At 38.3% G+C, this 26740-nt stretch overlaps 1 protein-coding gene across 1 annotated transcript in view; it reads right to left on the bottom strand.

Annotated features, from left to right (window-relative positions):
- The window catches only part of EXOC4 (exocyst complex component 4), an 828650-nt gene that overhangs the window by 130389 nt on the left and 671521 nt on the right, over positions 1–26740 (bottom strand). Inside the window, exon 13 of the mRNA XM_060108317.1 lies at positions 19371–19526. Within this exon, the coding sequence (XP_059964300.1) occupies positions 19371–19526 (156 nt within the window). The remainder of the gene's footprint in view (positions 1–19370; positions 19527–26740) is intronic.

The following is a 26740-nucleotide window of genomic DNA, read 5'->3' as shown; positions in this document are numbered from 1 at the left end:
TCCAGTAAATGGCTCTTCCCTTTGGAAAGAGCTAAAGGGAGGCAGGGGCTCCTTGCTGTCGCTAATCTACAGGTTCTCCTAATGTCCTCTGTTTGACACTCAGATCCTCATTCACCTGTAATAACAAATTCCCTACATTTAATTCCCCCTTGAAGGAATTTATGGGAATACTTGAAGTGGTTTCTGTTTTCTGGATCAGACCTTGACTTATACTAGACCTAATAAGATGTCTGACCATATTCACTGCAGCTGGAACTTGATTAAATTCTTTGGCATGGGATTAATTAGTTCTGTTGTATAGACAGAGAAACTGAGACATGTTAAGGTAACCTGTAAAGACCACTTAGCCATTATCTGTCAGAGCTTAAACTGATGAAGGTTATAAAAAGGTCAGGTCACCTACCTAGATTCCTAATAATACCGAGTGATTCTTACTACATGTGACAATGACACTTCCATCTATCACTCCTGCTTTTTACAACTGCTCAATCTTCAACACTTCCAAAACCTAATTTGTCTGTGTCAAAAATAATGGAGGTGGTACCATTCTGATGGGTTCTTTAATCAGGTTTTTAAAAACTTTTTCTAAAATGATCTTGGCTAAACCCTCATAAATAGGAAGAAATAAAATAGTCCAGTTACCTTGATCACAATATTACTTTTTTCTTCCTAGAAACTGCTAAACCTCATCACTAAGTCTACCCTTCAATAGTTTTCATCACACACAATCTGTGAGTAGCTATTTTTCATATTTAATAAGTAATTTCTCCTCTTCAGAAATTTGTCACCTCCTTCAATAATCACAATCAAAGATTTTTCATTTGCTTTCTTTGCCTACTGTCTGTCCAGGATTTAGAAACTTGCAATACTCTTAATATACTTGCTATATATATATATATATATATATACACATACATATATATGTATGTATATGTGTGTGTGTGTATATATATATATATATATATATATATATGTATGTATGTATGTATGTAATGTTGCAGGGGAACTGGGGTTTCTACTCACTCAGAGATGTCAGCCAAAGAAATTAATCATGACTATTATTAAGGTGTGTTGGGGGGTGATCACCAGCTTGTCCCCTTGTGCTTTTAAATCACCTTGTTCACTGGGACAGGCATAAAACACTAGACTTTTGGATTTACAGTGTGCTGGCACTGAGAAGGATCTCAGTAGTTAGTCTAAACCAGTAGCTATAACCCTGGCTAGACATTAAAAACTTAACTAGAGAAGTTTAAACAAAATACCTGATGCCAAACTCGACCTGCCAAAATTCAATTTTAATTGGCATGGGTGGGGCTCAGTCATGGGCATTTTTTTAAATAATAGCTTTACTGAGATAGAATTCATATACCATAAAATTTACCCACTTAGTATGTGCAGTTCAATGTTTGGTTTTTAGTATAGTTACAGAGTCACACAATCACACAATTAACTTAGAACATTTTTATCTCCTCCAAAAAGAAACCCTGCACCTGTTAGACTTCCCATTTATCCTCAACCCCAGCCCTAGGTCACCACTAATCTACTTTCTGTCTCTATAGATTTCCCTATTCTGGACATTCATATATAATTCCTATTAATATAAATGGAATCACACAATATGTCATCTTTTGTGACTGGCTTCTTTTACTTAACATGGTTTCAAGGTTCATCCATGTTCATGTATACAGTAGTACTTCTTCTATTACCAAATAGTATCGCATTGGATATATCATGGATCTATCCCATTTTGTTTATCTGTTCATCACTTGGTGGATAGTTGGGTTGTTTCCATTTGTTGGCTATTATAAATAATGCTGCTATGAACAATCACATCTAAATTTTTGTGTGGATGTATGTTTTCATTTCTCTTGGGTATATATACCGAGAAATGGAATTGCTGGGTCATATATGGTAACTCTAACCCTTTGGGAATATGTCAGACTGTTTTCTAAAGTGGGTGCATCATTTTACATTTCCACCAGTAGTACACGAGGGTTCCGATTTCTTCACATCCTTGCCAACACTTGTGATTACCCATCTTTTAAAATTATAGTCATCTTAGTGGATGTGAAGTAGTGTCTCATGGTTTTGATCTTCATTTCCTTGATGGCTAGTGATACTGAGCGTCTATTCGTGTGCTTACTGGTGATTTGTATACCTTCTTTAGAGCAGTGGCAATTCTGACCCTCTGATCTTTCTTTTTTTTTTTTTTTGGCTGCGCCGGGTCTTAGTTGCGGCACGCAGGCTCTTTGTTGTGGCTCACGGGCTCTAGAGCCCGTGAGCTCAGTAGTTGTGGCGCACAGTCTTAGTTGCCCCGTGGCACGTGGGATCTTAGTTCCCCGTCCAGGGATCAAACCCATGTCCCTTGCATTGGAAGGCGGATTCTTAACCATTGGACCACCAGGGAATTCCCTTTGATCATTTTTTAATTGGGTTATCTGCCTGTTACTGAGCCATACATTCTTTAGCAGATATTTACTAGGAATCCACCATTACCCAGGCCCTGTCCTAGTTCCTCTGGGGGGTTCAAAGTCCACTAGAATGATTTTGTAATTTGCTAATACGCCATGACCCACAGTTTGAAAAATGCTGCGTTAAAGTCTGGCTCTGTGAATGTGTTCCTTGATTGTGTCTCCCAAAGATGGCTAACTTCTATCAATCATTTTATAGAGAAACCCCCCCACCTTTCCAATGGGGAAATCTGCCAGTCACTACCTTAAACAAAAAGTCAAGCTTGGCATTGCCAGTAGTAGTAAAGCCAGACTTTATATGAAGTGACATAGTGGGAAGCATGAAACACCACCTACATGGGTATTCTTGACAGATATGTTCAGTCTGGATATAATCACAAAGAAACTTTTAGCTAAATTCAGATCTCTACTTGGTAACTGGCCTAGACTCTTTATCAAAGGATTCTATGTCATGAAAAAGAGAGGGAGCTGATGAGACTGTTATAGATGAGTGGAAACATATTATAATGTGTAAACCTTGACTGGATCCATGACACCTTTTTGGTAATTGGGGAAATTTGACTATAGACTGTATGTTGGATAAACTTTGAATGAAGGCTGGTTTTGTTAGGTGTGGTGTGGTGGTCAGAACAATGGCCCTTCAAAGATGTCTATACCCTCATCTTGGGAACCTATGATTATGTTACTTTATAAGGCAAAAATGATTTTGCAGATATGATTAAGGTTAAGGACATTGAGATGGGGGGATTATCCTGGATTATCTGGGTGGACCAAATCTAATCACAAAGTGAAGAAGCTTTCCTAGCTGTGGTCAGGGAGAGGGATGTGATGGTGGAAGAAGGCTCAGAGAGAGGCTAGGTTGCTAGCTTTGAAGATGGAGGAGGAGGCCACAGACCAGAGCATGACGTTGGCCTCCAGAAGCTGGAAAGGCAAGGAAATGGATTTTCCCCTAGAACCTCCAGGAAGGAACGAAGCCCTGCAGACACCTTGATCTTAGCCCAGTGAGACTTGTACTGGACTTCTCGCCTACAGAACTGTAAGAAAATGGATCCGTATTGTCTTAAGCCACTGGTAATCTGTTACGGCAGCAACGTAAGGCACATGGTAATAATGCGGGTGAGTAGGAGAATGCCCTTGTTCTTGGGAGAGTCATGCTAAGAATTTAAGAGTAAAAAGTCATGATACCTTTAGCCTACTTTTAGATGATATGGCAAGAGGGAAGTGTGTATATATATTTGGAGAGGAAACTGAGAGGGGATGGCAAGATGTTAACAGTCAGTAAATCTAAGTCAGGGTATCTATGCAGTCATTGGACTGTTATTTCAACTTTTCTATGGGTTTAAAACTTTCCAAATTAAAACAAGTTTAAGTGTAGGGGGAAAAAATCAGAAATGAGAAATAGATGGAAAATTGATGCATGTTTCAAAATCAGTATCTCCCCTGCCCAGAATAGTTCCTAGAACAGCAATCTCCTAGGAAGTGCTTCCTAACTGCATCTCTTGACAGTACTCTTTAAGTTTCTTCCCAGTGTGCTGAGTTTCAGGAAACAAAGGTTTTGTACGAGGTACAGCATAACTTGTATGGTGAGAATTTAATGCACTAAATTAAAAACGTAAACAATACGACTAAAACAGTCAGAGCTCTTGAAAACTGTTCACGCTGTTTTCCTTTCAGATCTGGAGAGAGAAAATTCAGCATGACAGCCAGTTATGTTCTGACATGTTCAATCCACGTAGGCATAAGCGCAGAATTTCTTCTGTCCTTTCATCTTTCTGTCCTTGTACAGGAATTCTGGAGTAGTTTATGTGCTATATTCTCATGGGTGAGCACAGAAAAGCTATCATGCTCAAATAAGTCTCTTCTAGAAAAGAAAGGCTGGAGGTTTACCAAGGTGATGGCAGGGCAAAGGTCTAGAGACTGAAGCTCAGGCACCATTCTGCTACAGGCAGTTTTACCTCTACCTGGGTTCCCTGCCTGACAGACAGACACAAAAACATCACCCTTTTTATCAAAAGCCTGTATAGGCTGGGCTGGTGGCAAAACATCAGGGTTCAAACAGTGAGCCTCCAATTAAAGGCCAAGATTTTAATCACAGGTCAACAGAAGACGACTAGGTGATAAGTTCAAATACTACATTACAGGAGATTCATTACGTAGAAAAAACAACCCTGTTCCTATTTGACTCAGAACTGCATAAGTCATTTGACAAGAAATGCTTTAACTTTTCTCTACAATCATAGTTTTAATTTAAGTTGCCATTTTTCTTCCTGGGAAGCATAACTTTTGTCCCTTTGCCTGTATTAGTAGTAACATATTCTATACATTAAACAGTTAGCCTTTTTATTTGACTAACTTCCAATCATTAATGTAAAATTACAGCTCAGACTGTAACAGGCAAAGGTAAACAGTTAAGTATCTTCAGCTTGCTATGAACTGAGATGTAGTCCCCCAAATTCATATGTTGAGGGTCCCAACCCCAAAACGATGGTATTTAGAGATGGGATCTTTCGGAGGTAATTAAGTCATGATGAAGGTGGAGCCTTCATGATGGGATCAGTACCTTTTTTTTTTTTTTTTTTTTTTTTTGCAGTACGTGGGCCTCTCACTGTTGTGGCCTCTCCCATTGTGGAGCACAGGCTCTGGACGCGCAGGCTCAATGGCCATGGCTCACGGGCCTAGCCGCTCTGGGGCATGTGGGATCCTCCCAGACTGGGGCACGAACCCATGTCCCCTGCATAGGCAGGCGAACTCTCAACCACTGCGCCACCAGGGAAGCCCGGATCAGTACCTTTATAAGAAGAAACCCGAGAAAAATCTCTTGTTCTCTCCTTGACCTGTGAGTTCACAGCAAGAAAACAGGCCTCTGAAAGCCCGGAAGAGAGCCTTTATCGGGAACTGAATTGGCCAGCACCTTGATCTTGGACTTCCCAGCCTCTAGGACAGTGAGAAATAAATTTCTGTTGTGTAAACCACCCAGTCCAGGGTATTTTGATAAGGCAGCCCGAGCAGACTAATACACACCCTATACTCTAAGACTCCTTCTATGCTATCCTTACTCTTATTTAACTCCTTTACTTGTATATCAAGTAGTACATGAGTACAGACGTACAGTCTCCAAGCATTTATTGAGACACACTGTTGTGTGTCTCACTCTAGGCCTGACATTCAACAACAAAATTCTAAAGCAATGATGCTAGAAGCATGCTTGTCATTAACCCTACTCCTTTGATAGTGCTGAATCCTGATCTGATCAAGGACCCTGGTTTCAAAAGCCTTTACAGGCACTTTCTGCTTTTATGACGATGTTTTTCTGGAAAACAATAATCATCAAGGAATTGACCAAGGTTTCGTATCAAAACAGCTTTATAATTGAAAGTTGTGATTCTGAGATATCAAAGAACTGATGAATGCTTACCAAAAATATGCCAAAAATGTAAACATACTAAAACCAGAACCCTTAGTAGCTAAAAAAATAGAAAAAGTATATTCAAAATTCTATAAAATGGGCAGAATGTACTAAGTGTACTGATTATATAAAGGGTTCCAACCTATTCTAAAGTGTAAATACACAACATAAAAACACAACTTTACTGGACATAAAATATGACCTAATATGCTAGTTAAAGCATGTGTGTGGGTGTACGCACACACCCACACACACTCACAAAACCAGCCTGTAAGTTTGAGGATCAAAGGTTGTCATTTACACAAGGGCTTAATCTCCAAAATATACAAACAGCTAATACAACTCAGTAACAAAAAAACAAACAACCCAATTGAAAAATGGGCAGAAGACCTAAACAGACATTTCACCAAAGAAGACATCCAGATGGCCAATAGGCACATGAAAAGATGCTCAACATCACTGATTATTAGAGAAATGCAAATCAAAGCTACAATGAGGTCTCACCTCACACCAGTCAGAATGGCCATCATTAAAAAGTCTACAAATAACAAATGCTGGAGAGGGTGTGGAGAGAAGGGAAATCTCTTACACTGTTGGTGGGAATGTAAGTTGGTACACCCACTACAGAGAACAGTATGGAGGTTCCTCAGAAAACTAAAAATGAATTACCATATGATCCAGCAATCCCACTCCTGGGCATATACCCAGACAAAACTATAATTCAAAAAGATACATGTACCCCTATGTTCACAGCAGCACTGTTCACAATAGCCAGGACATGGAAGCAACCTAAATGTCCACCGACAGATGAATGGATAAAGATGTAGTACATATATACAATGGAATACTACTCAGCCATAAAGAGGAATGAAATAATGCCATTTGCAGCAACATGGATGGACCTAGAGATTATCATACTCAGTGAAGTAAGTCAGAAAGAGAAAGACACATGCCATATATCACTTATATGTGGAATCTAAAATATCACACAAGTGAACTTATCTGTGAAACAGACTCACAGACACAGAGGACAGACCTGTGGTTGCCAAAGGGCAGAGTGGGGGAGGGGTGGATTGGGAGTTTGGGATTAGCAGATGCAAACTATTATATATAGAATGGATAAACAACAAGGTCCTACTGTATAGCACAGGGAACTATATTCAATAACCTGTGATAAACCATAATGGAAAAGAATATGAAAAAGGAAGTCCCACCTCTGCTGGGACTTTCAGAGCTGTGCAGTTTTTCTGCCAGGAGCCACTGTATATATATGCATAACTGCATCACTTTGCTGTACAGCAAAAATTAACACAACCTTGTAAATCGACTATACTTGAATAAAATAACATTTTTAAAAAAGGTTGTTGTTTACAGATGAGGGATGGAGATGCAGAAGAGTGAGGGAACCTGGCTAAAGACACATGGAGAATTAGGGGTGGGTGGGGTAGGAGCTCAGGGCTCAGTCTCAGGGTTTTCTCCACATTCTGTGCCTCCCTTTTTGGTACCAAGTAGATGAGTACACTGATACACCTGTATGTAAGTACAGTGAAAAGTTCCATGAAAATTGATACTAGGTAACAACAAGCAAAGAGCGAATTGGGAAGCAGCACATTATTTTCAGGCTGATGGCACCGCTCAGAGTTCTGATTCAGATTCAACTTGGAATAATGTTGCACTTGAAATGCTCGGTTAGCTTGGAACATGAATGCATCTTTCTTTAGCCAAGCCACTCAAATAAGCCTGGCTACTTTGTAGGATGTTGTCCAGCAACACAGGATATAAACAATAAGGTACCAGGTTTTTTTTTCCTGTAGGTGCTGGGACTTTCAGAGGTGCGCAATTTTTCTGCCAGGAGCCACTGTAAGTTATGCATTCCTAGAAATAGCAATAGTTTTCTATAAAGAACATTTCTTAAGCTTCAAAACAGATTATCAACATATAGGATTAAAATAACCAATAGTTACTTACTATAAGCTAAACATATACTTTGGTTTTTCAACTACCAAGAGTTATTATAGATTTCAAAGTCAAAATTTATACAGCACTGGGCTTCCCTGGTGGCGCAGTCATTGAGAGTCCACCTGCCGATGCAGGGGACACGAGTTCGTGCCCCGGTCCGGGAAGATCCCACATGCCGCGGAGCAGCTGGGCCCGTGAGCGATGGCCTCTGAGCCTGCGCGTCGGGAGCCTGTGCTCCGCAACGGGAGAGGCCACAGCAGTGAGAGGCCCGTGTACTGCAAAAACAAAAAAAAATAAAAAAATTTATACAGCACTGAACTTCCTCAGAGACTATTCCAGTTTATTGAAGATTCTGGTTATTTCTCAAATTGCCATACAATTTCCTTTTGAGAATTTTAAATCTATTCAGAGCAGACACTAAACAACTGATCTCAAGCAATGGCAATAATTCTGAAACTGAGCAACTAAGTGTCATGTCTTCAAGGTAGCTCTCTGGGGAAGGGATTCAGCAATTGGTGGGGGGTCTTAGGAGGAAGACAAAGAAAGATATGGGTATCTCTGGGGCAAAGTATACTACAGAGAGGAGTAAATGCTTCACATAAAATTGGCAGAAAACTAAAGATGGCTTAAAATTAAGATATTATTTCAGGGATTAAAAAAATGTTAGAATGATAGTGTATTTGTGAACAATTGGTGAACTGGCAGTGAATACTAACAGGGTTTGAGGACATGTGGAAAATTTTTTAAGCAAGTAAGAATTTAAAAGCTAAGTACTAATTACTCATGGTTAAATAACCGATAATGATGAACAGTGATCCCCTGTCCCACCCCCCAGCCTCACCTCAGTCTTATGCCCCAGAAAGAAGCACCTACAACTTTTTAAAAAAAACAGTTTCTGTTTCTAATTCTTCCAGTGGTTATATCCACCACTGTATATAATCTGTGGAAACTGCTATGCATTGCTACATTCATTTTAGAATTTTTATACTGACCTCCTGCTCCGTGGATGGCTGAGGAATTAGCTTACTTATGTCCCCTCTTCCCATGCCCCAATCATATCAATTTCCCCTTCTCAGTGTCGTTACATTATTATTTTTCATTTTTCTACTGGTCTCTTTTTAACATATTTACATATTATCTTTACCTCTAGCAGTAGTACCCACCCTGCTCTAAGTTGCTTATTTGCTTAACTCCCCCAAAGACTGTGAGCTCCTAACCCAGGAGGGAAGCAGGGTGAGATGCAGAAAGGGAGAGGGTTATGGGGAGGAGATGCTGGAGGAGTTGATACCTGAGCTGTATCCTGAGAGCTGAACTGGATAGGTACAGGAGGCAGGGGTGGGATGAGCAGAGGGCATCAGGAAGAGGAAAGGGCATGGGCAAACACATAGAGGGAGGAAAGAGTATGGTAGACTGGGAACAGGAGAAGGTTTAGTGAGATAGGGGTGAGAAGGCAAGGGGTCCTTCATCATCTGGCAGGGAAGTAAGCCTGCAGCAGGGAGCAGCTACCAGTAGAGATGGCATTAGGGAGAGAAGAGCAGGCATGGGACTTTTCAGTGGTGGGTGTGCACTGTCTCGTGTCTGCCCCTGTCTTAGGAACACCTCTTCTTGCTCCTACCGCAAGAGAGATGACAGGTATCCTTGCCACCATCACAATGGCACAGAACATCATTCTCAACCGCACTTTCTGAAGGGCTGAGTAGGACTAAATTAGAGGGATTCATTTTTTCTTTTATTGAGACTCCAAATGAGAGAAAGAGGAATGGTACTGAATGTACATCTAAGTTAAAGAAAAATAAATAAATAATTCCACGATCTAAAATTAAACAAAAAATAAAATGTAGAAAATACTATATTAGTGAGTTCTTAATGATACTAATAGATAACTACAATCCTCAAATAACCGTCTCAGTAGGCTAGTATTTATGCACTGTATAGAGGAAATTTACATTTTTTTTCATTTATTGCCAATTGTATGCTAACAAGTCATATCATTTTGATATAATAACAAAGTGCCTAATTCAATCATCTTGAACATTAATTGATATGTTTGTAGCTGAGTCTCCAATTACCTGTCTTTCTTGTTTAATTTTGAGATTTAAATCTACTTCTCATCCAGTCTTGCCTGTCAGTGTCCTACATACGTCTATGACCTTCATCTTGTGTAATTGAGGGGAAAAAAAACATCTTAGCAAAGCATTTTCTACTCCTGTACTTATTTAATATATTCATATTTTCTGATTCATCTTTCCTTTTATAATTATATTGTTAAAGTCACATTAAGCCTGCAGACGTAGTGGAATAAATGTCTCTATTCTAATAAACATTTGTTCAAGTGAGCTAAAGTCTTTTTTTTTTCCTGCATCAGATCTTTTACTTATTCCTTCAAATTTTTCTAAAGATTCTTCAATGGCTGTAGCTATCTAGAACGTTTTAACAGTCATTGCTTATATTGTTTTGAGATGCTTTAAATTTCCAAGTGGAATTTTTCTGAAAATTATCTGTGCTCTACTTTCCTTCCTTCCTTCCTTTCTTTCTTCTTTCTTTCTGGCTGTGTTGGGTCTTCGTTTCTGTGTGAGGGCTTTCTCTAGTTGCAGCAAGCGGGGGCCACTCTTCATCGCGGTACGCAGGCCTCTCACTACCACGGCCTCTCTTGTTGCGGAGCACAGGCTCCAGACACGCAGGCTCAGTAGTTGTGGCTCACGGGCCCAGTTTCTCCGCGGCATGTGGGATCTTCCCAAACCAGGGCTCAAACCCGTGTCCCCTGTATTGGCAGGCGGATTCTCAACCACTGCGCCACCAGGGAAGCCCGATTTTTATTTTTGTAATGTTTATTGTTTTTTATTGAGATGATTTTTAAAAATAAATAAATTTATTTATTTATTTTTGGCTGTGTTGGGTCTTCGTTGCTGTGCACAGGCTTTCTCTAGTTGCAGCGAGCAGGAGCTACTCTTCGTTGCGGTGCACGGGCTTCTCACTGTGGTGGCTTCTCTTGTTGAGGAGCACAGGCTCTAGGCGTGTGGGCTTCAGTAGTTGTGGCACATGGGTTCAGTAGTTGTGGCTTGAGGGCTCTAGAGCGCAGGCTCAGTAGTTGTGGCACACGGGCTTAGTTGCTCCGCAGCATGTGGGATCTTCCCGGATCAGGGCTCGAACCTGTGTCCCCTGCATTGGCAGGTGGATTCTTAACCACTGCGCCACCAGGGAATCCCCTGTGCTCTACTTTATTAGTACTACGTTTACATTGAAATACATTCCCAGGCTTACTAGATTTCTACTTCTCTTGTTTAATCTCAGCTGGATGAAGACATTTAAGAAGTGTAAAGACCAACCAAAGGCAAAAACAAAACAAAACAAAAGAGATTAATTAATGGCAGTGCTGAGGACTAGAACTCAGGCCTGTGAGCTTCCAAAAGGAACATGCTACTCTCCATGTAACTTTCAGGGAGGCCACTGAAAGCATTTTCTTCCAATTAAGGCATTTGGCTCACCACTCTTTATATTTTAGGTTTTTTCATTTGAAGAGTGAATGATCCTTCCTATTTTTAAATTCAATTTCATTCAGTCAACATTTATTGAAGGTCTTCGATGCACTACTAGGGTCCACAGAAGGTTAAAGTACAAACCTGCTTTCTGCTTCTATTCTGACTCTTTTTATTAAACATCTAATATAGAACTCATGCCAAACAAAGTCTTGGGAATTGCCGTGCTCTTTGAAAGTTCTTTAAGCACTCTGAGTTCATAACTTTGTAAAGTGACAAAAATCAGTCTTAACATATCACTCATTTGATCCTCCAGATGAAATAAACAGTTATCTTCTAAATAACTAAAAATGTTGTTTAGTTTCTCTTCCTTATTCAGGTGTGTATCACACACTATCTAAAACCTACATAATTTGTTTTATATCATTTTTATATTTTCATCCCTTTTGTATCCTTCTTTCTTTTTTCAACAATGATTGTTTTTTCTTTTCTTTGATTAGGCAAACATAAAGCTCAGAGGAAAGATGAAGAAAGAAAGAAAAGAAAGAAAGACAATCAGTTTTTTAAAATTTAATTTAATTATTTTTTATACAGCAGGTTCTTATTAGTTGTCTATTTTATATATATTAATGTATATATGTCAATCCCAATCTCCCAATTCATACAAGACAATCAGTTTTAAAGCACTGTACATTCCTGGTTTCAATACAGTCTTTCCCTCAAATATCTGGATTTCTGTTACCAACCTGTTACTGGAAGGGAAAGAATGGGCAACAATATAATACATGAAATATAATACAATTAATTCTAATAATAACACACTAAACCTAGGGTAAAAGCACCTGTGTGGTAACTTTCTGCAACATTATCAAATTATGATTAAAATATCAGTCAAGAGTATGATGATCAATGAAAATAAAGGCATAACTCAAATATCCAAAAGTACAAATTCCTCACCTAATTTAAGGCTGGATAGTCACTCTGTGCTAGCTCTAGGAGCCAGACTACTTGGGCTCAAATTCTAGCTCTGTCAACTTAGAGGCTCTGTGAATTTGGGGCAGTTATTTAAGTTCTCTGCACCTCAGTTTCCTTATCTGTTGAATGGGAATAATAGTGCCTGAAACTACACAATGTTGCCATCAAATATGGGCACTGTCAACTTTGATTGTAATAGATTACACAATCTTTCCAGAAAACTTGATTCTTTAACATTCATCTTTCTTCATGCTGGAGCTCAAGACTAATTTGTAAGTTTTATATATTCTTTGGCTTTTATCACCTGAATACTCTTGTCCTGGTCTTGCCAATCACATCTATCCACTTCAGGATTTTCAAACCTGGCTCTAGGGAAATGACTCTTATTCTTCGAAATTCTGGGGCCTTGAGTGAAATGGGGGTAACAGATTTGGGGGAATAGTCTCTAATGCACAGGGCCTCTCCACCCCCTTTACTTCTTCCAACACCTTATCTCTTCTGTTAATTACATGACCAGAAAACAGGACTGCTTTTATCAGTGGATATTCATTGATCTCAAAAGGATAACTACACACATATATATGACAGGTGCAAAGATAATGGGCTAGAAAGCCTGCTTTCAGCTTCTTTGGGAACAAAAGGATATTTGCTATTTTTCTATTAAAGTCCTGGCCTGACCTATTTTTTTCCCTTTATTCGAAGTTAAGCCAGGAAATAATACATTTTATTTTTTAGTTAAAAAATAAGAATAGAAAAGGGCCTCGTTTAGTAATGAAGGGAGCATAACCTTTATTCAATGCAAAGGACACTGGATTCTATATTCATCTGGGCGCCAAATAGCTCTCTAAGCTTTCAAAACTAATTACAGGAAGACAGTGTGATTTTTCAGTCTTTTTAGCTCATGCCATGCTCTGTGGTACTCTAATGTGTGAAAATCAAGGCTCTGTAACTCTACCACATTGGAATATCAATGAAGAGTCTTCCCCTCTACTTACCTTTGCTTTCAGGATAGAGAATATGACAGATTAAGAGAAAAGAATCCATCACATACAAAACAAAATAGATCTAAAAAATTATTTTTCTTCTCTTAAAGCAAATAGAATTTGTTTTCAAACCATGTCTGTTCGCATGCAAAAACGTGGACAATTATCTCAGTCATAATGTTCAGCAAAATAAACCGGATACTATGGTGAAATTTATATAAAATTCAAGGACAGTCAAAACTAAACTATGGTGATAAAAGTCAGAATAGTGGTTACCTTGAGGTAACCTTCTGGAGTGCAAGAAAAGTTCTGTATTTTGATCGGGGAGGTGGTTACATGAGTAAAATCACACATAACATTTCTTTGAGTTATATACCTAAGACTGCATCTTACTTCATGGATATAGTAATTCACCAAAAATTTTTAAAAATATATTTAATTTGCTTTGCCTTCAAATTTAAGATGGAAGGTGATAATGCAGTGAGCAAAAAGGAAATAAAGAAAGCTAAGAACTTAATTCTAGCTCTTCTAAATCAGAAGCATGAGGTGGTATACAGACATTCATCTCTGGATTAGCTTTCTCTTTTCTGAAATAGGGCTAGAAACCCTTCCTCTTAACTCTAAGCTATTGAAGATAACTAATAAAACTGATTGAAAATCTCTTTGCAGGCATAAAAGACAATAAGCCTAGGAACAACAGGAAGAAGACTTACTTTCAGTCAAAGTAACCTGAAAAGTTGGGGGAAAATAATTATCCTCCAGAAGTTACTTCTAATACAATTACTCAGGTTATAGATGTATTAAATAAGTACACTTAAAGATCAATAGTGGGACTATGCTTACCCAGACCTCTTAGAAATCTAGCAGCAGGAAAACATGATGGTAACATGGCCTGACTCTCCCCTAAGGTCAGTTTGATTATTCCTATTTGGCACTCTAATTATGTCTCAATAATTCTTTACCTCTTCTGATAGAAAAAATCATGAGGCTACTCTCTGCTACTATTGCTATGACAACATGATCTAAATTAAGAAGTGTAGAGAGCAGGGATAGGAAATATAATTTTAAGAGTGTATAACTTATTTCATATGCTAGGGAAAAACATACTCATCACAGTACAAGTTTTAGAGAAAAACATCTCTGTGACTTTGGCATAAGAAAGGATTTCTAAATAGGAAACAAAATGTCCTATCTGTTAAAGAAATAAATTTGACTTATTAAAATTTTAAGTCTGTTTATTAAAAGACACCATTAAGAGAGTGAAAAGGCAGTTTGTAAAGTGGGGGAAGATGACATTATCTATCTAACTATCTACCTATCTACCTACTACCTATCCATCACAAAGGAGTTACATCCAGATATATGAAGAATTCCTACAAATCAATAGGGAAAAGACAGACAACCTAATTAAAAACTGGGCAGTAGATCTGAACAAATATGTTGTGAAAGCGGATATTCAAATGGCCAATAAATACAATAAAAGTACATTAAAATATGTTCAACTGTATTAGTCATGAGAGAAATGCATATTAAACCACACTGCAATAGCTCTACAAATCTACTAGGAGGTCAAAATTAAAAAGATGGAAAATATCAAATATAGATGAGATACAGAGCAATTGGAACTTTCGTACACTGTTATGAGAGTGCAAACTCTTACTACTAGTTTGGGAAACTTTTCGGCAGTGTGCACTACAGCTCAACATATGGATATGCTATGAGCCGGCAATTTGACTCCTAGAATGTAAGCAATAGAAATATATACATATGATTACCAAGAAATATATAGTAGAATATACAAAGCAGCACTATTTGAAACAGTTTTAAATTAGAAAGTACCCAGGTACCCAACAGGAGTAAAATAAATGAATGCATATATACACACATAAACATTCAAATAATACAATATTAAAAAATATCTGGGGTGTACCCATATAATGGAATACAATATAAAGTACAGAGTAATAAGGACCTATACACAAGAATATGGATGAATCTTGTCAATATAATGTGGAACAAATGAAGCCAGTCATAAAAGAATATATAAGTGCATGATTCCATTTTAAAAGAATCCAAAAAAAGATTAAACTATGTATTTAAAGGTCAGATACGGGTAATTTTCAGAGAGGAAAATGGTGACCATAAGGAAGCACGAGAAGGCTCACTATTGCTTTGTTCTGTTTCTTATTGCTATTATTCTGTTTCTTGAACTGGATACTGTTACACAATGAAAAGTATGAAAATTTGCCAAGCTGTGCCTTTGACATGTGCACATGTAAACTGCAGGTAACATAAGCAGAGAGATGGAAACTCTAAGAAAGAATCAAAAGGAAATGCTAGAAATCAAACATGCCATAACAGAAATGAAGAATGTCTTTGACGGACTTATTTAATAGACTGGGCATAACCAAGGAAAGAATGAGTAAGCTTGAAGAAACATCAATAAAAATTTCCAAAATCAAAATCCAAAGAGAAAAAAGAATGAAAAGAGAACAGAATATCCAAGAACTGAGGAACAAATTCAGAAAGTTATAATGTATGTATAATGGGCATACCAGAAGGAGAAGAAAGAGAGAAGGAAACACAAATATTTGAAGCAATAATGACTGAGAATTTCCCAAAACTAGTGACAGACACCAAATCACAGATCCAGGGAGCTCAGTGATCACCAAGCATGAAACACACACACACACACACACACACACACACACACCCCTATACCCAGGCATACAATACTCAAATGGCACAAAATCAAAAACAAAGGAACTTTGCAAGAAGCCATAGGAAAAAATTACCTTACCTATAGAAAAACAAGAATAAAAATTACATTGGACTTTTCTTCAAAAACCATGGAAGCAAGAATAGCAAAGTGAGATACTTAACGTGTTAGAACAATCATCAGCCTAGAATTTTGAACCCTATGAAATTACTCTTCAAAAGTAAGGGAAAAATGAACACTTTCTCCAACAAAAATTGAAGGAATTTGTCTTCAATAGACGTGCCTTACAAGAAACGTTAAAGAAGTTCTTTAGGGAGACTAGGACCTACATTAAAAAAGGAAGAGAATTAAAGAAAAAATCATTGAAGGTAAATAAAATCTTCTATATCTCTTATTCTTTTTTTTTTTTTTTTTTCTTTTTGCGGTATGCGGGCCTCTCACTGTTGTGGCCTCTCCCGTTGTGGAGCACAGGCTCCGGATGCGCAGGCCCAGCGGCCATGGCTCACGGGCCCAGCCGCTCCGCGGCATATGGGATCCTCCCAGACCGGGGCACGAACCCGTATCCCCTGCATCGGCAGGCGGACTCTCAACCACTGCGCCACCAGGGAGGCCCTCTCTTATTCTTAATTGATCTAACAGGTAACAATTTGTTCAAAATAATAACAGCAACATTATGTACAGTGATTATAGCTTATGGATAAATGCAGTGAATGGCAGCACTGTTATACGGGATGGGAGGAAAGAATTGGGACTACTTTGTTATAAGGTACTTGCATTAGTTATAAACGTATGTTGCAAATTCTAGGGCAACCACTAAAAAAAGAAGTTAAGAAAAAAGAAATATAATATATATACTAAGAGAGGAGAAAAAGTGGAACTATACAAAACACTCAGTTAAAACCAGACGGCAGAAAAGCACGATCCATTGTTTTAAAAATCATTAAGATTGCCTCCATTAAAATTAAAAACTTCTGCTCTACGAAAGACTCTGTGAAGAGAATCAAAAGACAAGGCATACACTGGGAGAAAATTCTTGTAAAACGCCTATCAATTAAAGGACTGGTATCCAAAATATACAAAGGACTTTTAAAGCTCAACAATAAGAAAACACATGACCCAATTTAAAAATGGTAAAAGATCTGAACAGATATCTCACCAAAAATATATATATAGTTATTAAATAAGCATATGAAAAGATGCTTAACATCATATGTCATTAGGGAAATACAAATTAAAACAATGAGATCACTACACACCTATTAGAATGTACCAAATCCAAAACACTGACAACACCACATGCTATCAAGGATGTGGAGCAGCAGGAACTCTCATTCATTGTTGGTGGGAATGCAAAATGGTACGACCACTTTGGAATACAGTTTGGCAATTTCTACAAAAACTAAACATACTCTTGACATACATCAATGTGATCTAGCAATCACATTCCTTGGTATTTACCCAAGTGAGCTGAAAACTTACATCCACAAAAAACGCTGAACACGAATGTTTATAGCAGCTTTATTTATAATTGCCAAAACTTGGACGCAACCAAGAAATCCTACAGTAGGTGAACGAATAAACAAATTATGGTATGTCCATACAATGGAATGTTATTCAGAGATTAAAAAAGAGCTACCAAGCCACCAACAGACATGGAGGAACCTTAAGCGCGTACGGCAAGGCAAAAGAAGCGAATCCGAAAAGGTTATGTATTGTATGATGCCAACTATATGACATTTAGGAAAAGGCAAAATTAGGGAGACAGTAAAAAAAAAAAAAAAATAATGGTTGCCAGGGGTTGGAGGAGAGGAAGCCTGGGGTGAATAGGAGGAGCACAGAGGATTTTTAGGGCAGTGAAACTATTATTCTGCGTGATACTGGAATGGTTACCTTCACTATAACTAATGAATGGGTACACTCATTATACATTTCTCAAAACTCATAGAATGTACAACCCAAAGAGTGAACCCTAATGTAAACTACAGAGTTAGTTAATAATAACGTATCCATATTAGCTTACCAATTTTAACTAACATACCACATTACTGTAAGATATTAAAAATAGAGGAAATTGGGGGTGGGGGTGAGGGTGAGTGACGGGATATATGGGAACTCTGTGTTTTTCACTCAGTATTTTCTGTAAACCTAAAACTGCTACCTCATGCAAATAAAGCCTACTAATTAAAAAATAAATTATGCACATATAATATAGTTTTCTTATAACAATATAACTAGCTGACAAGTTTTTCTGAGATAATGTGAATGATGAGGAAGAAACCATAAATAGGAAGACTTGAGGTTAAATTACAGGTGAACTTTTAAGTCTCATGATTTTGAGAAAGTTTTAAACGGCACTATAGCAATTTTTCATAATAAAATGTTGGTAAAAATATGGCACCATAGTGTACAGATATGGTTAACTTTGTGAACAGTAAAGACCTATTTATCTATAGCTGCAACCCACATTCTGAGAGAGATGAGCCCACAGTTCTATGATGACTTAAAAGTAAAATATTGGTCACTATTTCTTTTATTCTTTTTCTGGTCTTTGCTTCCTTAAAGTGCTTTTACTTTATTTCTCTCTTTTTTTTTTTTTTTACTATTTATTCATTCACTTGGATAGCAAAAGACAATAAGAATAAACCTATTTTTAATGTGTCAAAATGTTACCTCCACTTTTCCCCCTACCTCACACAGCTCTAAAATGACAGAGGTGAAAATATTTCACTGTGGCAAGCGAGCCATGTGAAAATGAGTAGCTTCATCAAATTAGGCTACATTTTCATGGCTAAGTAAAAAATTTAAATTGTGCAAAGGTAAAAGTTGAGTGATAAAGTTGAAAGCGAGACCTTATTTTTGTCAAAATAAGTAGAAAACAATTGGATACACTATACATGAACAAACGTGGGAAGCACATATATATTTCCGGAAAGTTCAACTAACAGTTCTATGACCTAAAAGAACATGCTAAGAACAATTGTAACACACTTATGGGCAGGAACTTTACATTATTAATTGTCATGTTTCCAAGGTATGGCACAGAACAAGGGCCATACAGCTTTGTTGAATAAATAAATGAATTAATGACTAAACTATGAGCTTCCCTAAGAAGGGATAATGACCTACAAAGTAAAAAATATTTTAACTTGATTTAGCAATGCTCCAAATTTGATTCACATCAATCTTTTCCTTCTAAAGTTTTGAGCACAAGCCATACTTGCACAGGAAATGGGGCGTAGTACAATAGAAATGGACTTTACTAAGTTCAGTTTATTGCTGTCTGATATTTAGAAATGGCCAAAATTTCATGTAGGAAAGAATTAGCTAAATGGATATTTTTCTTCCCACATTTAGTACAACTTAGAAAATAGACCGTTTTACCTTATGAAATCTTCTTCCTCTTCTCTCTTTGGCCTCAGCTGTTTGGGTTGAGCCATGTTAATCCAGTTTGGTAGAGATTTCAAGAGCCTGCTGATATCATCATCTTTTGCCCAAGATGCACTGATGACAAGTTTTTCTTCTGACTGGACAATGCCCCTAAACATGACCAACAGAAAAGACACACTTCAGGACACTGCCTGGCTTCCAGTTAGCATTTTCCATCCACCTTTGCTGTGGAAAAAAAGATACTATGCCCACCTCTCCTATTAAGATAATCCATTACCTAGTTGGAAGCATGACATCCGTGAATAGGCCACTTTGTGGAAAACATCATTCCTAGATTCCATTTTTAGTTTCTTCATTGTTGAGTAATTGTGAAACTAATAATATTAATTAGTTCCCCTTATCATAGTTAATCCCTTAGAATAAATGAAAGTGTATGGTAGGTTTGGGGGGTGGGGGTAGGTAGGGATTCTTTCGAGAAAGATGTTGAACAAATAAAAAGTGGGTTAGGGCTTCCCTGGTGGCGCAGTGGTTGAGAGTCCGCCTGCCGATGCAGGGGACACGGGGTCGTGCCCCAGTCTGGGAAGATCCCACATGCCGCGGAGTGGCTAGGCCCGTGAGCCATGGCCACTGAGCCTGCGCATCTGGAGCCTGTGCTCCGCAACGGGAGAGGCCACACCAGTGAGAGGCCCGCGTACCGCAAAAAAAAAAAAAAAAAAAAAAAGTGGGTTAACCATACAAAAGAGTGCAATTAAACAACAACATAAATGATACCTGAAAGGTGATGGAAGTGTTACAAAAAGTTGTTCTCTGACCTCTTGGTTTAAACTACCAATTAGCTCTACTTGAAGGTGTTTTTTGAACCATGGATACCCCTCTATTCAAAGTAAATCTACCATCACAGAGAAATCTTCTGCCCCTGATGTCAGGCAGAAAAGTCTTTGATTATTGCTCTCTCCAGTGGGTTTTGACAAATGACCTAGAGTGACAGGCTTCAACTCCTTTAATAGGGCCCATGGGTGAGCTATTAACACAGCTCTTTCCAAAATGTACCTGTAAATTCACTGTAAACGTTCAATTTCAACTTAACTAAGAAGCTTCCCTTTCTGTTCAACATTTCTGTCACTATAACTAATTTCAATGGTCTAAATATCCCCCTCAGCAATTCTAGGTGACAGAATGACATTTATTTATGAAGGGATTGCTAATTAGCTGGCTAGTCTTCTGAAGTTGACCAAGACTATAGGAGCTTTTCCCCTCCATCACAGGCAGAAATTTATGTTGGTATAAGGGTTATACTGAAGAACATGCTGTGCTTCTAAATATACAATATATACACGGTGTATATGCTTGGATGTATGGTAAAATCTCCTTTACCCAACAGACAATTAATGTTTGTAGACAGAAGTTGTTGATGCCTAAAAACCTTGACTCATGACAACCTAACTTGAGGTAACAAGATTTCATGATGTAGGGAGCAATACTACCCTGGTAATCTGAAAATAAGCTAGAATAAATAAGAGAACCATAGTTGAATTCTTCTAACTCACTACAAGCAAAAGTCTTCTAATAGTAACTATGGTCAGCAACACAAAAATTAGACTACAGAACCTTCTTCCCTGTGATCTCTCAAATTACTCTGATATCTTCAATTTCTGTTTTTTCTTTGTTATTTTCTTGCATCTTTTCTGCAATATTTATGGATTAATCCCACAATATAATTTTTACACTCTTATATGTGGGGTGCCGGATTCAGTCTTACAGAATGGTACCATCTAAAATTTATGCTATTCCACAGCAGAAGAATCCTCAACATTCTTTGGGCATTCTTTTTACCTGTCTCTGATCGACCTCCTCTCTCATTTGCTCTATGGCTATTTTTTTTTAACATATACATATTTTTTGAATTTTATTTATTTTTTTATACAGCAGGTTCTTATTATCTATTTTACACATATTAGTGTATATATGTCAATCCCAATCTCCCAATTCATCACACACACCCCACACCAGCTTTTCCCCCTTGGTGTCTAGAAAAGGAAACCCTCTTCACTGTTGGTGGGAATGTAAAGTGATACAGCCACTATGGAGAAGAGTACGGAGGTTCCTTAAAAACTAAAAATAGAACTACCATATGACCTAGCAATCCCACTACTGGGCATATACCCAGAGAAAACCATAATTCAAAAAGACACTTGTAGGACTTCCCTGGTGGCGCAGTGGTTAAGAATCCGCCTGCCAATGCAGGGGACACAGGTTCGAGCCCTGCTCCGGGAAGATCCCACATGCCGCGGAGCAACTAAGCCCCTGCGCCACAATTACTGAGCCTGCGCGTCTGGAGCCTGTGCTCCACAACAAGAGAGGCTGCGATAGTGAGAGGCCCGCGCACCACGATGAGGAGTGGCCCCCGCTTGCCGCAACTAGAGAAAGCCCTCACACAGAAACGAAGAGCCAACACAGCCATAAATAAAAATAAAAAATGAAAAGAGGCAAAATTCCTCAAAAAAAAAAAAAAAAGAGAGAGAGATCCCACAGAGTTCCCTAGCCCCTTCCGCCAGGTGATAATGCAATGAGCAGTCTGCAACCTGACTCTTCCAGCACTATGATCTTGGACTCCAGCCTCCAGAACTGTGAGAAATAAAATTCTGTTGTTTATTAGCCACCCAATCTTTGGTATTTAGTTATAGCAGCCCAAACAGACAAAGACAACCTCTATATGTGGTCCTGATACCTTTGTGGGCCTCTCAACTTCAACATTTGCTTGTTGCTATGGCTTTTAGTTCCTCCTTCATTTGAGGCATGTGGAAAATTTCCTTTCTTTTGAATTTGGCTACATATTTAAAATATATTCTTAAAGATACATATTTTTATCTGGACTTTCTATGTATTAGGAGTAGGAAAAGGGTTTCCTAAATCTCTCCACTCCACACTTCTAACTGAAGTCAAAATTCAGTATTAAATCAATTGCAGTCAGGGTTCTAGAACCACTGTTTCCCTGACACTGCTGTACCAATCTGTGGCTATTTTTTTTACTTTATACTCTGATTATTCAGAAGCATCTGATACTTTTGACTATTCCCTCTGTAAAATATTACTCCTCTGGTAACCACATCATCATCTTCTCCTAGGCTCTTTCTTAGCCGAACTGAGGGTTCTTTTCCTCTGTCCACACTTTACATGTTGGTATTCCACAGCATTCTGCATGTCTCACTTGGGCAATCTAATCTTCTTGCCAGACATGACCCACCTGTATTCCAAAGACTCCCAAATTAATATCTTCAGGGCTGCCCTCTCTTCTAAGTCTCGGATCTGCATATACAAAGGTTAACGGGAGAACTGAACTTGGAAGTCCTACCAGCTATTTAAATTAGAGTCAAAGGAGCTCATTTATTATCCACCTTTCCGTCTCCCACTGAACATCTAGTATTCCCTATTTTGGTCAACAGTTCAACCATCCATCCTGTTATTTAAGTCAGAAACTCGGAGTCATCCTCATTACCCATAGATACCATAACCTCCCAATTCCATCTGCTTAGTAACTTATAAATCTGTTGCTTCCTGTCCAGGTTCACTGCCCTTAGCCTGTATTTAGACCCTCATCATTTTTCACTTGGACTTGGCAGTAACCTTATAAGTGGGTGTCTTGCCTGGAGCTTCAAGACCATCAGTCCAACTCACCAAATTAGTTGGAAGAATCATTTTTCTAAAATTGTACAAATGCAGTCATGTTTTTTCCTTCTTAGAATTCCTCACTGATTCCTAATTCTAAGACCAAGTCCAAACCTAGCAAAGCATGAATATCTACCTTTTAAACTTCATCTCCTGCTACTGCTTTCCTCTTTTGTCTCTGTTCACTACTCCCAGTCAAATCCCTGCCTGTGTTGGCTGAACACCCTACCCGCAGTGAGTATTCTAATGGTTTTTGAAGGGGATATACTGTTTCCTGCTTGTATGTATTATCTCTGCCCAGAGAGCCTTTTTCCATCTTCCTTGTTTGCCTCTACTGATCAAACATTACCTTGGCTCTTCCCTTGGGACAGCTGAGTCCTTTCTTTTGTACCATATCACCTTTGACCTGAGGTTTTCAATCTTGACTGCACCTGGAGAGCTTTAAAAAAAACAAAAAAATACTGGATGCCCAGGCCACTTCTAAGACCTAGTAAATCAGAATCTCTGGGGATGGGACCCAGGCATCAGAATTTTTAAGTTTCCCAGGTGATTCTAATGTACACTCAAAGGTGAGAACCACTGCCTTTCCCATACCTCTGCTTTCAGTGGTCCTAACACACTTCTTTACAAGTTGGCATCCCCTACTAGATGATGAGTTCTCTGAGGACAGAGTTGATTTCTCATTAGCTTTTGGGGTCCTAGCGCCTAGCACAATACCTGGTATTTGGAAAGTGTATAAGAACTGAACTGGACATAAAAATAAGCCCTCTTCAGTTTTAGGAGACTGGGTAACTAATTAGCTAAAACCATTTTAGTGGTTTTCCTTTACTATTTCTCTGCACTGAACGACTCAGGTGAGCCATCAAGCCATCTGACATTTTGACCAAATTACAGATCACTTTGCCATGGTCTCTCCATACCTGTCTGAATACAGTACAAGTCAGAATAATGAATACAGGTGTGTCCCCTTCTGGAAAAAAAAGAGTCCAACATAAAAAAGTCCTGACTCAAGACAAATGAACCAAGGAGTGATTATTGTCAAACCTTCCCCTTCACTTATTCATAGGTGGCCTATTACGGGACAGTCTCCTCAAAACCTCACTTCCTCTGGGAGGACTCTGTTGAGTATGTCAGCCTACAGTAATCTTCCCCTTTGGAAAGCAAATGAATAAAAGCCTTCCTTTTATACTTACTGTTTATAACCTCATAATTAGGACTCTGTCCAACACAATGGGTTGGACAAACTATGGCCTGTCTGTCGAATCTGCCCCATTAGCTTACTTTGTATGTGTTGTAAGCTATGAATAGGGTTGACATTTTTTAATGTTTTTTTAATCAAAAGAAGAATATTTTGTGACATGTGAAAATTATATAAAAGTTAAATTTCAGTGTCCATAATTACAAAGAACTGTGGCTGACCAGTTCAATTCCTCTTATACCCACACTACAAGTCAAATTCTGCCCCACAGAGTTAGAAGTCCAAACCCAACTCAGTTTTCTTTGAGCCCATCCATCCTGGCCCCCATCTGCCCCAGGGTTCAGGAGACAGTTTGGGTCTGTACGTGTGAGATGGTACTGTACGTTTTTGGGATCTAGAATTTTTCATTTTAGCACTCGCTGGAATGAAAAAATTAGCTTAGCGGGATACTATGTTAAAGGTACTCACATCATTTACTTATGTATTTTTTTAAGACTGGTTTAATTCAATAATATGGTATTATATTACTGCCTTCACTAATATTCATAAATCCTGTCTTATTAAAAACTAGTAATCCAAATTAACTAGCATGCTGCCTACCTATATATTGCCCTCAACAATAAATTCATATTGTAATGAACATCAATCCCAAAAGCAATTCCAAATATTCTGATTTGAAATACTAGCATTGATTAGCAACATACGATTACCCTAAAGGGAATTTTTCATTCAAATGGCAAAGCTCCCCATCCTAACTAATTGCATTTATTAGTTTATAATTTTGAGATAAATGGGATTATGTGGGTTACAAAATTCCAGGATATATCTAGATAGCCTCAAAAAAGGAGAACTAAATCTACAATAATTATTCCACAAGAGGAGTAGGGTCAATCACCACTACCAGGACCATAATCTACTAATTAATTCACAGCTCAATGGGCCACAGACAAAGCCATCTGTGAAACTATTTGTACCTGTTCCCAGGAGGAAGAGGAAAATAGGTATACCCCTTGGAACAGGTGATAAGGCTGCTATGGGAAGAGTCCACCCTCTAGACACAGCTGAGCGAACTTCATTCAGAAAACATCTGCTGGTGTCGACTGGCTCTGATGTGCACTGCTTCCTCTCTGGAACAGCTGGGAAATCCAAGTGTGCCTGGTTCCTGGATACAGCTGGGGTGCTGAGTCTTTCATTAGGTAAACAACCAGGGGCAGGTGGGGCTAACTGGATTCAACTGTTTGGTGGCAGCCTGGGCATGATGTTTACTTTCCCAGACTGAATCTTTCAGACACTTCAAAAACTAGGAGCCAAGCCAGATAAATAAACCCCGGACAAGGCTGGTCCAAATTAAGCTACTGTAGTCAATTTTCAACTGTGAACGACTGGACCTGTAGCTGGCCAAACTGCAGTGCAACGTCCAGCAACACCGTGATCATGACAATGACGGATACAGAAATCAAAGCTGGTACTATGCTGCTGATTAAAACAAAACAAACACAAAAACAAAACTAAAAAATCTCTTAAGATAAGATGGAGCAGAATAAATAGGAAGAGCAACGAAACATCAGGTTGTCTTTCACATCACACTCATCCTAAAGAGAGCTTTATGATGCTGTGTATTTCTACCTTGGAATCACAACTTAAGAAACATCTGATAACTCTGGAGATAGTTGATGGGAAACAGAAACAATTCAAGAGGACCCAGGGAAAAGGACTTGGAATTTCAGAGCTTACAGGAGGTAACCTTTGGGGATAATTTAATAACAACCTTTAAATAGAGAAGCTCTCATATGAAGGGTCATAATTGTTTGATATTTAAAAAACCAAGAAGAAAATAATTATAGCAGAGTGGATCAAGAATGTAAAATTTCTGAGAAATTTATTTTGTTTGATACTTGATTATTTTCTATTAATGAGTGTAAAAATCCATTAAGGCAGGACGTTGCTTAGTTTATTCACTTCTGGACTCTTAGCTCTAGAGTAACGATGGACTCCAGAAATGCTTAATAAATAATTACTGAATAGATAAAGTAACAGACTGAATGAATGAATGACTGATATTACTGAAGCACAAAATATCAGGGATGTAACAGATGGCATAAAAATACTTTTTCGCCATCTTCTTAGGAAATATCAACAATATTATCAATGAATTAATTTAAAAGTAAATAATAACAAGAACACCACTTACAGCAGCAACAATAAATAACATTGGCTGAGACTTATTAAGTATTTACCACGAACTAGGCATTCTTCTAAGCACTTTACATATACTAACTCTTTCAATCCTGATTACAGCCCTGTGTGGTAGGCACTGTTATTATTCCCACTTGACAGATGATATACCAAGTTACAGAGATTAAGTAACTTGCCCATGTCTAGTGGCTGATGAGGGTAGAGCCTGAACTGAGCCTACAGTGACTGTTCTGGAGTCTGTGCTCCAATTATAATGTCTCTCTGAACTATTTGAAACTTTGCTTGAGTTTCCCATTTCCTCTTT

The sequence above is a fragment of the Mesoplodon densirostris genome, chromosome 9, assembly GCF_025265405.1.
Source record: "Mesoplodon densirostris isolate mMesDen1 chromosome 9, mMesDen1 primary haplotype, whole genome shotgun sequence".
NCBI classification, from domain to species: domain Eukaryota; kingdom Metazoa; phylum Chordata; class Mammalia; order Artiodactyla; family Ziphiidae; genus Mesoplodon; species Mesoplodon densirostris.
This window is presented reverse-complemented; position numbering and strand designations above follow the sequence as displayed.